This window comes from Poecilia reticulata, chromosome 10 (genome assembly GCF_904066995.2).
Source record: "Poecilia reticulata chromosome 10, P_reticulata-male-v2, whole genome shotgun sequence".
Taxonomy (NCBI): domain Eukaryota; kingdom Metazoa; phylum Chordata; class Actinopteri; order Cyprinodontiformes; family Poeciliidae; genus Poecilia; species Poecilia reticulata.
This window is the reverse complement of record NC_088839.1, coordinates 14,472,487-14,485,415: the sequence shown is the minus strand read 5'-3', so window position 1 is coordinate 14,485,415 and position 12,929 is coordinate 14,472,487. Positions and strand designations below refer to the sequence as shown.

General features: G+C 38.0%; 1 protein-coding gene across 1 annotated transcript; it reads left to right on the top strand.

Annotated features, from left to right (window-relative positions):
* The first annotated feature begins 229 nt into the window (after window positions 1–229).
* Window positions 230–12,697, top strand: fbxl3l (F-box and leucine-rich repeat protein 3, like). The gene is given in 5 exon segments (XM_081611682.1): window positions 230–1,870; window positions 2,071–2,193; window positions 2,283–2,454; window positions 11,655–12,121; window positions 12,123–12,697. Coding segments are annotated over 5 exon segments (1,293 nt in total). The 5' UTR covers window positions 230–1,519; the 3' UTR covers window positions 12,303–12,697.
* Window positions 12,698–12,929: the final 232 nt, after the last annotated feature.

Below are 12,929 nucleotides of genomic sequence, written 5' to 3'. Positions count from 1 at the left end.
GATTTCCACAAAATAATGACAAATAAAAAAAACCACAAAATAAGTCATTAACATAGACCAGACTTTTGCTTGCCCTCATGTCCTTCTGGAAAACTTTGGTGCACTGTGAGCAAAATTTATAGCCAAGATTCACTCCTGGGAAATCCTGAAGGTGACAGAATAGCCACAGATGTCCTTCTTGCACACAGTCTGATACTTGTTTACAAGATCGCGCGCGCACACACACACACACACGCGCGCACGCACACACACACACACACACACGCACACACGCACGCGCGCGCACGCACGCACGCACACACACACACACACACACGCAGACAAGTGTCCACACTCTGACACACTGACCTACTTTCTCATCGTGCGTTCACACAGTTTAGGGATCAAATCTACGTGCACTCATTCAAACAGAGCGACCGACTGACACGAACTATTAAACCAAACAAGGGGCCGGGCTGACTGTCTTCTGTGAAAGCAAACCTAAACATGTTGATTTCCCACAGATGCAGGTTTAATATTCAGCTGCTGTGTACACAGCAGTGCAGAGATGCGGGTCCATGTTTTCCCGCCCTCACGTGTACCCGCCGCTCCGCGTCAAGCTGTCGCTGAAGAGAGGAGAGCTCATTAGAGGAGCAGCTCCTGCTGTCCCACATCATCATCTTCATCAAGAGCAGCAGCAGCAGCAGCAGCAGCAGCGGCCAGGCTTCCCCCCAGTCACTGAGGGTCAGGGCTCCAGGTGAACGGCGCCTTCTCAACCTCCAGAGCACCAAACTCAGACGGAAATCATGCTTTTAACAACTCAATGTAAGTAATGGCGCATTTTAGTGTTATGATTTTGTTAGGTACGATTGAAAAAAAAAAAAAAAACCCAAACAAAATAAAATAAAAACTGTTTCATTGTCTCTGCATTTGTTAAAATGTGTGTGTGTTTTTGGTTAAAAGAGCTTGGATATCCTGTATAGAAAATGGAGTTTGTAAAGTGATAAAAAGAAAAAAAACAATGAATACATGATTATTTTATATTTTCAGCTTACATGCGGTTTCAGTAAGTAATAAACCTGTTTTGTGGATACAGAGAATAAGCTTGCAGTTCATGGATAGTGTTGCATGTAGAGAATCTGATTAATATTTGACATCAGGTTTAAGTCTTTTGGAGAAAGTTTTGCAGGAACACAGATACACTTACAAACATGCAAGAATTGTGTTTTTCTTCAATTAGTCAACTTTTCTTTAGTTGCTTGGATCTGAAGCCCCCCAGAGAAATGATCTCTTTCATGTTTATTCGGTGGTAAACACAAAAATACAATTTTGTAACAAACCACAAACTTCAGTGTGTTTTATCAAGATTTTCTGTGAAAGATCACACAGTAGTCAACAATTGTAAAGTGGAGAGAAGCCATGAAAAGCCATGACTGGGATTTGAAACATGTCTCACCATCGTCTGAACATTTACTACTTTATGTTGTCTTTTTAACACTTTCCAATCCTTCGACCTCACAGAAACCTCAGTAGTGTCAAAATGAAACGTGGAAGGTCTGCTCTCAACTCCAAACGCCCCATCTTCCCCTAACACGAGAAGCCAGGAAAAAGACACAAGCCCAGCTTTGCGCTGTCTCCACCAACGGACTGGGGCAACCTGGCCTACTGCATCGTTCTGCAGATCTTCCAGCACTTGTCCCTGTTGGACCGGGCTCGAGCCTCATCCGTGTGCCGGTGCTGGAACGACGTGTTTCACACGCCCGACCTGTGGCGACGGTTCGAGTTTGAGCTCAATCAGCCAGCCACTTCTTACCTGCGCTCCACTCACCCCGACCTCATTCAGCAGATCATCAAGAAGCACGCCCAACACCTGCAGTATGTTAGCTTCAAAGTAAGAACCTTCCAGCCCCCTCATGTCCACAATGATCCCAACAGATCAGCTGCTTTAAAAAACATTATGTGCCTTTTCTAATCCAAACCAAATGCTCTGTCACATTGTTTTGGCAGTTCTGTTTTTTTGCTTTACTGATATTTTTGTTATACTTTTATTATTTTTAATAAGTTATGAATCCCTGTTGCTGTTTGAATCAGGTCGACAGTAGCACAGAGTCTGCAGAGGCGGCCTGCGACATTCTCTCTCAGCTGGTGAACTGCACCATCCAAACCTTAGGGTTGATTTCCACAGCGCGGCTCAGCTTCATGGATGTGTCTCAGGTAAGTCCTCTGCCCGTCTTGCTCTTTTTACGCAAAAGGGCTCCTGCAAGGAAAAGGTTCTGTTCTAACTACTAGCTTGTCCTCCGCAGGCCCACTTTGTCTCTGCTCTGACAGTCGTGTTTGTGAACTCCAAGTCCCTGTCGTCCATCAAGATCGATGACACCCCGGTGGATGACCCATCTCTGAAGGTGTTGGTGGCCAACAACAGCGACACCCTGAAGCTTCTGAAGATGAGCAGCTGTCCTCATGTCTCCCCAGCAGGTTGTTATATGACTATACGACTATAGTAATGATGTAGTCTATGGTGCCATTTTCCCCCATTTGGTCACCTTGCAAACACAAATTAGTTTTAATGAGATGTAATGTGATAGGCCCACGTAAGGTGAGACATAATTGTGAACTTGAAGGAATGTAGTAAATATTTCCAATGTTTTTACAAATACAAATCTAAGAAATAGGGCATGGATTTGGGTTAAACCATTGGGAGTCAATATTTTACAAAAAACATTTTACTTTTCCAGTCTAGAGACTGAACACTAGCTTGAACTAAATTAAACAGGGAATGTCTAGTTAACATACATTTTTGTGTGAACAGCCTTGCAGCCAAGGGTACAGGGTGGGCAGTCTATCCAAACGTTATTGACATTGTGATGTGTTGAGACGCTTTACCAAGGTCGAGAAAGAGTCACACGCTGTTAGACAAAGGCCCATAGTAAAAAGTTACATGTTTGATTCTGTTAGACACCAAGGTCCATTTCTCACGAAAAAGAAACGTTTTCCCAGGCCACAGAGACATGGTGTGATTTCAGGGAGTGTCTTCAGTCCATATAATCAGCTGCCCTCCTCTTTCTCCTCAGACGCTACAGACTTTTTAGAAACTCTTCTCGGATGTAATGGTAAAAGCGTCTCCTTTCAGCGCTGAAAGTGAATAAAATAAGTAAAGTCTGAATGCTTTTCTTGGCTGATTTTATGCTCCGTGTGTCAATACAAATTATGATTCATCGATCGGGATTTCCATTCCCAACAGTTGGTAGCAGAGGATGGTTTTGTGTTGACACATGAGCGGAGATTGGACTGGCCGTTCAGGCGCAGGCTTTCCGGAACAGTACTCTGGTGTGGGGCCCACATGAAAGGTAAGGACATTTGTTCCTTAATATACACCATTGTACTGTTTCTCAGGTCTGTATAAATTTCAGTTATCAGCCGTTGTCTGTACTGTTTCCCAGGGTTGTCTAAATTTCATACATTTCTGTTCAAATTCATGTTTAACTGTTCATAGGAGTATAGACAAGAAAAAGTAGATTTAGGTGTGAAGAAACAGTAGTTTTTAGGTATGAAGAAACTAAGTAGTTTTTAGGTGTGAAGAAATAAAGTAGTTTTTAGGTGTGGAGAAACTAAGTAGTTTTTAGGTGTGGAGAAACTAAGTAGTTTTTAGGTGTGAAGAAATAAAGTAGTTTTTAGGTGTGAAGATTTAGGTGTTAAGGATGATTGGCTTGCAGTGGGAACTGGCCGTCCCCCGCTTTTCCTGGACGCGGGAAAAGTTAAGGCTAGGTTTTGTCGGTTTTATCCTCGGGGAGTACTGCCCTCGGAAAAGAACGCGGTAGCCAATCTGGGACTTACTCAAGAGACACAAAAAGTGTTGAGAGGGTCCACCATAGGATAAGAATGAGATAAGGTTGATCGCGATCTGATCCTCTATAGAATAAGAGTTGAAAGAGGACAAAAATAGGAGCTGAAAAGCGTGGATCCATTTCTGTGTAAAGCTGTGTGTGTCTGTCAGCTGTGTGTGTAAGCTTCTGCCGGTGAGCAGCCGCCATGTGTTAAAATGTACTCTTTTATGGTAATGTGTTTTAAAACCATGGTAAACCTTGGGGAACTATAATCAGTGGGAGGTTTTTGATTTTATCTGTGGTTGTTGACAATTCTTTCTGCTGCGTTTGATTTCCTCGCCGCCGTGCGAGCAAAACAACAAAAAAAGAGAGGTGATTTTTGAAACCTAAATTTTGAGCCTAAAAAGATGGAGAGTGAACTTGAAAAGGAAAAAATACGATCCAAAGTGGGGCATCAGGTCATAGATTACACTCTGAGAGCAAATAGAAGCATTAATAACTTATTTGGCAGAGCATGATGAATATCAAAATAAGGGAAAAAGAGAAAAACAAAATAAAAGGGATAGAATACCTGGTGCAGATGAAAGGAGGCGACCTGTTAAACAGACAGCCTTCGGGGTAATACTGGCTGGAAGGAATAAATGACGCTAAGGGAAAACTGATTGGAACTAAACTAATCTGGCACAATTCACTATTTTCACATGTGATAAAATTAACTATATGAAAGATGAATGAAATTACAAAACAGGTCAAATTAAAAACAAAATAAAGTGACATCTAATGTGTTGACGTTTTTGAAACTCAGCTTAGCTGTAGAGGGGTTTAAATTTAAACTTAATGAAACTTGAAAAATTGAGGTTTATAGCAACTTGAACTTTATCATGGACTAAACAATATTTTCTCTCTTATTATCTTATCAAAAACAGGATTTATTTTCATTTGAAACTTGGTCACCTTAAAATACATAAAGAGGGAACTGAATTGGTAAATAAATATGAGTATGTGTTTGAGTCAAAGGGTGATTATGAAACAGCTCTAGATTCAATTAAATTGGTTGCAACATATTCTTGTCTCAAAGACAATTAATGATTCTAAATCTAAATAATTCGGTTACCTCATTTCAAAGTGGGAAATAATACATTTGAAAAGGAGTAATCACATTTCAGCTTTGGTTTAAAACCAGATAGCTTTTATTACGAGACTGTTTCATTTAGTTTGACGTGTTTTATTTTCTTTTCATTTTTATTAATATGATTGTTGTTTTTATATTCTAATAACAAAACTAACTAACTTACTAACTAACTAACTGCTGCTTTTGAAACACACGCGTGTCTTGGTAGAAAGGCACAAATTGGATATGATGAAACTTCTAAAGTGGATATGATTGATTATGTAAAAAGAAACTGATTGGACAACAATGGGCTCACAACACTTGTGTGCCTTAAATTTTGATTGAATTGATGCATAAATTCAAGTCCAACAGAACATTTGATTTGAAACGCAATGACATCTTACAGTACTGCACAATATTTGTCTACATTTTTTTCTCCTCTGCCACAAAAGAAAAATCTGATCAGTTTTTCTTTTGTCAGTTCAAAATAAACATTGACACGGCCTTTTAGGAAAGCAATCCAAATTCTGATCTGAACTCTTTAAAATAATAAAACTTTTGGCCTTTGCAGTACAGTTTCAGTTGGACATTTTAGAAATATGTACAGAAAAAGAATCTCTGAAAAATATTTCTGAGAACAATAGAAATGTTGTTGTCAGAAATGTTTGTTTTCCATTTACATACGAAAACAAAAGGGGGAAATGGTAAAAGATAAACATAAAACTTAATAAAGATAAAACATTTCTGATAAAACTTTACATTTAGAACATCTGATAGTCTACTTTCAATTCTAGATAGATGATTTGGAAAACTTGTGAAACCCTGTAAAATTTTTGTTTTGGAGAAAAGTAAATTCAAAATCGCTTTCAAATTTTTAAATTATATCAACAGGGGGTGGAGAAGAAATAGACTAATTCCTAGTCGGTTTAAAGATACGGTTAATTATGAATGTATTCATTTGACATTGGTATATTGTGAGTTCATTTAATGAGCTCTTATACTGGGCCTTCCTGCATGACTGAAATACAGAGTTATAGAGAAGCTCTTACTAAATTAACAATTGGTTATATAAAATTGAATAGCTTCAATCAATATCTATGCCATGTTTATTTTCAGATTGATGGGTTTCCTGCATCACCTCTAATTTTAATTGTATAAAGTTACAGTTGGATTTAATTGTTATCATTGAGAACATTTTGGTTAAAAGTACTTTAAATTCTACGGAGCCCCAAAGGGGACATGGAGAAAAATTCTGACAAAATATGAACAATTTTTTAATTCTAAAAAGAAAACAATACATAAATACAACACTCAGCAGTTTTGAAAAATATCAGGATAATGGTAATATTTTCATTAATGGAATAAATAATAACTGATTACAGTTTTCTTTTGACCTAAATTATTAAGGAAATTTAACTGGTTGTCTTAAAGTGTGGCAATATCACAAGGATGCTTTTGTGTAAAATTGTACAATATTGAATTAATTATTTTACATATGCATTTGAATAACCAATAGATGAAAAGTGTATGAAGCTGGAAATACTAAATTTTGTCAAAAATGTTTAATAATTTCTTAGTTTGATTTTTGAAAGGAGTTGGGTCTACAACCGGTAAATTCTGAAACATCTGAGGGTGAATCATCTTAAGGCATTTCTATTTGATCTTTTGAGCTCAGACTGAGGCAGTGGACGTTATCTGAGCCGCTCCAGTGACCCTGAGCCTGGCTGAAACAAAAGAAAAGAAACAAAAAAGAGGCAACTCTTCATCTACATCACAAGCTACAGAAAAGACAGTTAATTTATAATTATGTGAGCAAAAGGGGGCACACACTTTTATTTTCTTAATTTACTTTGTTTTTACTCTAGCAGTTCTGCTTCCTGTGGTCTGACGGGGACCATGGGGGCCGGGTTTTGCGGGTTCAGGGCCATGCGAGGAGAAAAGGCATCAGCCCTCTGCTGTTCTTAGCCACGCCGACTTGGACATTTGCACTTTCTACACCTATGAATTGTACCATCTTCTGCTGGACTGCTGTTTGAGGGCAAAGACCTATTGGACGATTCTTACAGCTTCTACAGAGGTCAGTGAGATTGGATTTTTCCTGTTGTCACATGAGGACGAATTGCAGCTTGCAGGATCTCGCATTGGATGTTTGACTGTGATCTCTGAGGACACACCTGGCTACAGGACGAGACCCAGGCGTGATTTGTGAGGCTCTCCTATGGCAGAAAAGACCACTGGATTCTGCCCGACGTGATACGGAGGTTTGAAAACAATGACATGCTGTATCTCTCCGTCCCTCCCTCGCTCTCTCAAGGGGGGGGCCACACACTTTGTCCAGATTTTTCTGCACAGCGGGACTGAATGCTGCCCTGAACAGCTTCTGATGGGGCAAATGGAACATCACATGTAAAGTCATCCTGAGACTCAGAGGCGGTCCTGCTTGTCTGTTGCCATGGTTGGTCCTGGGTTCTACGTCTCTGGTCATGTGGTTTGGGCTCCGGGGCCCCTGGGATTCCACTCAGTCTACAGGTTGGAGACAAAATGGCTGCCAACAAAACTTGGTAGTTTTTAATGGTTTTTCTTGAATTTTTGAATTGTGTGATGCCACTTTTTTTCACCTTAGTTTAATTTACAGCACATTCATGGTCTACTGTCTTTGCATTCTGATCTCTGCTATATGACCCCCAGGATAAGTTTAACGGTACAAGTGAAGGCTCGATGCAGCAGAGTGTTAGGACTCTCTGCAGGTTACAGAAATATTTTGTTTGCCTGAATGATTATAACTCTGATTGTCCAACATCTGGCTAATGTGTTTTTCTCCTCCACCATGACAACGATTGAAAAAGGATAAAAGTACGGTAAAAAATGTTAATTTCCTGATTTACAAAAGCACAACCAGCCACACTTCAAATACAAAAAAGGATAGTCTAAAATCTATTTGGCTCAAATTACAGTGGCTACAAATATGAGGACTAGTATTTCAAGCTTTGATTTAAGTTTATTTGAATCCATTTCAAATCTTAGGAAAATTACTCTTCAGAAAATTACTGAACCAAATGATGGGTTTACTGCACATATTGTCAATCAAATATTCAATTCTTTCACTGAGGTGTAAACACCCTGTTTAAATTAAACCCAACTGTTATAGTTAGCAATGAAAGAAATTTGGGCTAAATGATTTGAGTGGGTTTCTTAGGAGTTTCTGTACCGAAACATTAAACAGTGTTTCAATACAGAAACAGGGGGAGATGCATGGAATGAATCTAATCTACAAATTGTGAGTTAATCTGATCTATTGAGAAATGTTTCAGGCTTCAGCAAAATATAAGAGGTTAAATCAAAATTCACAAATGTTTTAACTATTCGAATGAGTTTCCAAAGTAATACTGAATATTCTGGATTGAATACATTAAAATTAACAATGATGTCATGAGTCAAATAGATTTCTACAAAATAGAGTTGTTTAAAACAGGGAATAAATTGTTTGCTTCTCTCTGGCTATAATTCAAAATAATTTGTTTAACCAAGTCATGCAGAAAGGTCTAACCTGAAAATTATATAATTTAATAAATCTAGTTGTATCAAATTTCTCCCCAAAACTGACAAAAACATTGATAAATATGATAAACACTACAAAAGAGGGTAATTCAGTTAAATAAATATTTTATAGAAGGGTTTCGAAGAACTTTTGGGATTTAAAACCATAAAGTCACTTTAATATGGAGTGACAGGGTTAACTTTATTCTTGTAAAAAAAAACAAGCAAAAAAAAAAACAGGCTAATTACATGAGGTTTTAAAATGAGAAGAAAAATACGAAGATTCAAAGTAAATTGGTCTAAATTGGGATTTACAAATGAGCAATTATGGAACTGCTTAAAGCGGGTCAAACAGATTGACAGAATTAAGATAAAGATCTAGTGCAATATGTAACTATTGATTCAAGGTCTGTCTAAAATGTCTAAACATTTCTCATAATCATAATTTACAGTTTTTGGTTTGAGACAAAACAGGGTTATCTTTTATGACATGAATGGAATATATTACAAAGGATCTTAAATTAACACGTATCATTAACTTTTCACGTTATTGACAATATGTTACAAGCCTTTAGTATAGCGGGTTACTTCTTATTAAAGGAGGACTATTTGATTGAACTTGATTAAAATAACAAAAGCAAAACATTTATGTATGGTTTAAATTTTCTGGTAAAGTTTCTATTAGGGATAATTCAAATACATTTCAAATGATATTTCTTTGATAAAACATTACTGTGGGCAGTTTTTCACATTCATTTTATAATCTGATCTTTGCATGATTTTTTGTTTGGTTTTTGATTTTGTCTGATCCTGTTAATATCCAACATTTAAACAAGCAAAGCTATTTTTGAAGGTTAAAATATGTTACTTAATTTAAGCATTTCTTTAACTATTATTAAGAGGAGAACTTAAATAACAAATGTCATTGATTTATTGATGCTCTATTGGCTTAGTATATATATTTTTAAAAAAACTACCTGATCTTCAGCTTCAAGGAGCAGCCTTTTAAAAAAAAAAGAGAAGAAAGAAAAAACATGATGATGCACAATCTGAAAGAATCGTCCTCCTTGCTCTCCTCATCACCTGTGGATGCTGCTGTTCCCTGCCTGAGGTCCTTGGCTGTTCAGTGCATCACCTCCAACATAGAGAAGAGCAGTGGTACCAATAGAACCCCACCTGCCTATCAGATGGTTTCCCAGAACCGAAAGACGACCGTGGAGCTCCAGCTTTCCAGAGTTTAAGGGCAGTACTAGTATCTAGTGACAAAAATAGATGCTTTCCTTCACTTTAATTTTCTTTATATATTCCATTGATTTCCCTTTTTGTTGTGTTTTCTGTGTTGCAGAATGAAGTCCAATCCTTTCTGGGTGTGCCAGGATGTGAGACTGTGGGCGCCTTCCACGATTGGTGGACCAGTTTACAGCTGAAACGCCCCTGAAGCCTCGCGGGCCTGTCAGGGTTTCCCATCGAGCTGCGCCGGCTCAACATCTGGACACACAGAAACTGATTTGACGTTGATAGGTCTCGCTATAGAGAGACTGATATGATTAAACTTTATTACTATTACATTTTACTTAGAAAGCATTTTTACTTGTTTCCTCATCATAGTTCATTCATACCAGTTTATTTTGACTGTGCTGCCTTGATCCTGATTTATTGGTTTGCTGTTTAGTGTTAGTTGTATGTTCTGTGCCTTTCCATTTTCATTACTTCTAAGCTTTTCTTACCATTTCATTTCATTTAACATTGCATCCTTTCTGTGGTTCATTAACTTTTAAATATTACCTTAAAATTTCAAAGTTTGGTTTATCAACGTACTAATAGATCGCTTTACGCATTATTCCTTATTGCTTCATTGACATTAAAGGATAGTATCTTAACATTTCTAATTTTAAATTTTATTAACGTTTCAGTAATATCTACCTTTTATTCATTTTACCTTTTATTAAATTTGGTTCCTGTTTTAGTTCTTAACTTTTAAAACATATATTAATCTAACATTTTATTGACTTTTTGCATTTTAGTAACTCTTACTCATTTACATTTTATTCATTTGAAAATATTAACCCAACACTTTATCTCTTTTGGCATTTTATTAAGTTTTGAAATACTATCCTGACCCTTCATTCAATTTGCATTGTAGTGCATTCTAACAATTCCCTCAATATAACTTTTAACCATTTCATGTGTCATTAAATTTAACATTCATCTCTTTTAACTTTTATTACTAAAGAAAAAACAGAAAACATTTTCGGATTTTGCTTTTTTACAGTTCTTTAACCTTCTATGGCATAGTGTTGACCTGAGCTAATACCAACCAAAGACAAACAAATCTGGTTTAAAAATAAATAAATAAAAAATCAAAAATGAAATGATAATTTACGGTCTGAAATTAAGATTGATGTGTAATTGAAGGTTACGAAGCTCTGCACAACTGCAAGGCAAAGTTTTTTCCCACCACAAAAAAGAAACAGTAAATGCCATGGAGGGTTGAATTTCCTTTTTCCAATCTTAACCCTAACATCCTTTAACAATTTTATTTCTTTACATGTTCTTTATTAGCTTGTAAGGGGGACATTGTGATTGCGATCCACCGCCTAAGAGGCATAGGGGTGCCCTGTCCGTTTTTACCCCCAAAATTGACATGAAATGAAATGAAATGAATGAAAGACATCAATACTTGAAATGAAGCTATGTATATCAACATCTGCAAAAGCCTCGGGGGATGTTTTCCGGAAGGGACAGTGTCTACTCTAGGGTTTGTCTTCCCTTTTTTGGGCTCTTTTAGAGCCCAACAGGGGGAATGTTGAGACGCTTTACCAAGGTCGAGAAAGAGTCACACGCTGTTAGACAAAGGCCCATAGTAAAAAGTTACATGTTTGATTCTGTTAGACACCAAGGTCCATTTCTCACGAAAAAGAAACGTTTTCCCAGGCCACAGAGACATGGTGTGATTTCAGGGAGTGTCTTCAGTCCATATAATCAGCTGCCCTCCTCTTTCTCCTCAGACGCTAAAGACTTTTTTAGAAACTCTTCTCGGATGTAATGGTAAAAGCGTCTCCTTTCAGCGCTGAAAGTGAATAAAATAAGTAAAGTCTGAATGCTTTTCTTGGCTGATTTTATGCTCCGTGTGTCAATACAAATTATGATTCATCGATCGGGATTTCCATTCCCAACAGATGTCATCTCTTTTTTCTCTTCAGGTATTTTGTGTGTGGCAGATCAGTGCCATGGCCTCCGGGAACTGGCGCTGAACTACCATCTCCTCAGTGACGAGCTCCTGCTTGCCTTGTCCTCTGAAAAGCACGTCCACTTGGAGCATCTCCGCATCGACGTGGTAAGCGAAAACCCTGGCCAGACTCACTTTCACACCATCAAGAGAAGCAGCTGGGAGGCTCTGGTCCGTCACTCCCCCAAAGTCAACATCGTCATGTACTTTTTTCTCTACGAAGAGGAGTTTGGGCCCTTCTTCTGCGTGGAGAACCCGGTCACCCACCTGTACTTTGGCCGGGCGGTGAGCAAAGAGATGCTGGGCCGCATCGGGCTGAACTGCCCCCGGCTGGTGGAGCTGGTGGTGTGCGCCAACGGTCTCAATCCACTGGACGAGGAGCTGATCCGCATCGCAAAGCGCTGCAAAAGCCTGACAGCCATCGGGCTGGGTGAGTGCGAGCGAGGTGACCTGCAGCGGCTTTGTGGAGTTTGTGAAGATGTGCGGGGGCAGGCTGACGCAGCTGTCCATCATGGAGGAGGTTTTGATTCCAGATAACAGCTACAACATGGAGCAGATCCACAGTGAGGTGTCGAAGCACCTGGGCCGCCTGTGGTTCCCTGACATGATGCCCACCTGGTAAAGTGATAGTAAATGGACAACAGCCAGTGACAGCATAACCTATCTGGACATCGAATAAGGAACCTTTTAGATATTATTCAAACAAAAATTGTTTTTCCAAAGCTACGTTGCTATTTCACTTTTTGAAAAGCTCCTTTAAAACACCAAATAATTTCTAGAAATATTGTCATTCTTTTTCTATTTCAGTTTTATTTAAACAGAGACCTAAACAGAGGAATGCAGCATAAAAAAAAACAATGTTACAGAAGCTCTGGTTCTGCCTATAAGTCATCTAGGAAAAGGTTAATTTACAGACCCTGCCCTGATTAGGCTTTAGAAGCCAACCTTTAAAACTAATAACACCAAGAAATATGTAAAACTAACAGTAGAATAAGACTTCATTGCAATCAAGGGGTTCAGCTGTAAAACTATATATATATATATATATATATATATATATATATATATATATATATATATATATATATACAGTGGTGGGAAGTAACGAAGTACAAGTACTTCGTTACTGTACTTAAGTGCAATTTTCGTGTATCTGTACTTTACTTAAGTAGATTTAATAATGGATACTTTCTACTTTTACTCCACTACATTTTACAGTAAGTATCTGTACTTTCTACTTCACTACATT